The 2,129-nt window shown below is 41.1% G+C and overlaps 1 protein-coding gene across 1 annotated transcript in view; it reads right to left on the reverse strand.

The window, feature by feature from the left end:
• LOC111668149 (ectonucleoside triphosphate diphosphohydrolase 7-like) overlaps positions 1 to 581 on the reverse strand; it is a gene marked incomplete at its 5' end in the record, with an annotated part of 9,114 nt that extends 8,533 nt beyond the window's left edge. The window contains 2 exons of the mRNA XM_087178721.1: positions 255 to 261; positions 315 to 581. Coding sequence (XP_087034847.1) covers positions 255 to 261; positions 315 to 581 — 274 coding nt within the window. The remainder of the gene's footprint in view (positions 1 to 254; positions 262 to 314) is intronic.
• Between the last annotated feature and the right edge of the window lie 1,548 nt (positions 582 to 2,129).

Here is a 2,129-nt window from a genome sequence, read left to right on the forward strand (position 1 = left end):
ACGCTAAATAAGTAGAGCCACAGAGAGTTTCTGCTTTTGTCTTGATTGACTCTTGATCAAAAAACTCTTCTTCTTTGCTGCCGTTCACTGGAAATAATGAGTCTGTTCTGCACAAAGGAACTACAGTTGTCCGTGGACGACAGCAGAAACACTCATGCATGATCTTACAGATTTAAAACCTCAGCAAACCAAGAGCCAAGCTTTGTTTGATCACTGGTTTGTGTTTAAGACTACGGGATGAATCTAACACACACGCTTCAGCTGTGAAGCACAAACACACGGTTTAGTTTCATAAAGATCACAGGTCACATGACAGGATGATGACTGAGCTTTACTTCCTCACCAGGTTTGATCTTCTTGACGACAGGTTTGTGGTCGTGGTCCCTCATCTGTCGGATGTCCAGCAGGGTGTGGGGGTTCCCGTTATGGGGAGGCCAGTAGTACACGAAGACCCGAGAGCCGCTGCTGCCGCAGTCCACCACAATCCCATAGTTCAGAGCGGGGTTGAGGACGTCGGTGGCCTCCATAGACTCAGCGACGGAGAGGTACCTGCAGGAGAACAAACATTTTGAAGCTGAAGAACAGATTCATGCTCATGTATGAATGTTTATTTACTGTACTTGGACAAAGCACAACTAATAAACCCTGAGATCTATGTACTCAAATATACTTAAATAACAACTTTCTTTTCTAAAATCATCACTGCATCACGCGTTTTTATATTTGACTCTGTTATTCATAGATGTTATATTTTCACACCATATTCTCTATCACATCGATACTATTCCTGAACAACAAGTGTGATCATATGCAGCTCACTGCCACAGGTTTATATCACACTCATGACATTACGCCTGATGCTTTGGCTCAAATCCTTGAGCAAACAGCAGGTGGAAAACATTTGAGACGCCACAGGCTGAGGGTGTGAGTGCACACCTTCCGGTCTTCATGTAACACGGTGAGAATCATCCGCGGCACCCTCCTCCCTTTACTTTAAGCTAGTGTGTTAAATTACAAAAACAAAGTTTCAGCCTGTTGCCGGGGATTTGGAAACAACACGACAGAGTGTGTTTAACTCGTATAAATTATCTTTGTGCTCATATCTGTCCTTGGCTGCTGAGCAGAGCAGCTGCAGTCAGTCTCACAAACGGAGTTCAAGTCACTTTGAGTTTAAAAAACAAAACTGATAACTCAGCTCACAAACATGATTATCAACTGGCTCTGTTTACAGAGGGGCCAGCTGTGACTGTGAGTTACACACAGACGGAAACATGCCTGAGTTATATAATGTTTTTATTAATAATAAATGTTTCTTGAGTGATAAACTTGACTCTGAACGTCTCTCTGACAGTTAGCTGATTATGAAATACACTTACAGTCACAGCGTGTTACAACACGTCACCTCACCATCCTGTGGTGGTCAGTGCTGCTTCCTTGAACTGACTCCACAGACAATAAGTTGTTTAGCTTAGTGAAAAGGCAGCTCTGAGATCTAAAGCTTCGAGACCATTAATGATCCTTGTTGATGGTAACTGGAAACAGGTACTGCACCTAAAGAGCTCCAAACGGCATCTAATTTAGGGCTGCACGATATACAGAAAAAAAATCATGTTGCAATTATTTTTGGCAGATATTGCAATATGAGTCACAGTTTCAATTTCTTAATTTGTGGAAATGATTATGATGTGATTTTTGTTGGGGCTTGTACCAAACAATCATTTGGAGAATATAATTTGTAGGCGTTTCTGTAGCACCACAACGCTTCTGATGCTAACAATGCAGCTCCTGCGATGTGGATTTTGCACTTGCCCATGTTGCCATTTCAATTATATTTCAATTAATTGTGCAGCTCTAATCTAATTGTAAAATTATATTAAAGGACGCTTGTACTTTTACACTCTTTTAAACTTCGAGATGTGTGAAGTGGATCGAACAGAGCTCTTCCAAAATCACAATGTAAACCAGGCCAGTGAGGATCGTTGGCTGTGAGCCAGTGACATTAACGTGTTCTCTGTGATTGCTCATTTAAATGTCACTATAGAGAAATACACAGCGGAACTGTTGTCACTAACCCAAATTTATGTTGATTTTATTAGATGGTGATATGATTTTAAAATAAGGATTTTATT

The sequence above is a fragment of the Seriola lalandi genome, unplaced genomic scaffold, assembly GCF_002814215.2.
Source record: "Seriola lalandi dorsalis isolate HSWRI2012SDOR001 ecotype SW California unplaced genomic scaffold, Sedor1 jcf7180002054709, whole genome shotgun sequence".
Lineage (NCBI taxonomy): Eukaryota > Metazoa > Chordata > Actinopteri > Carangiformes > Carangidae > Seriola > Seriola lalandi.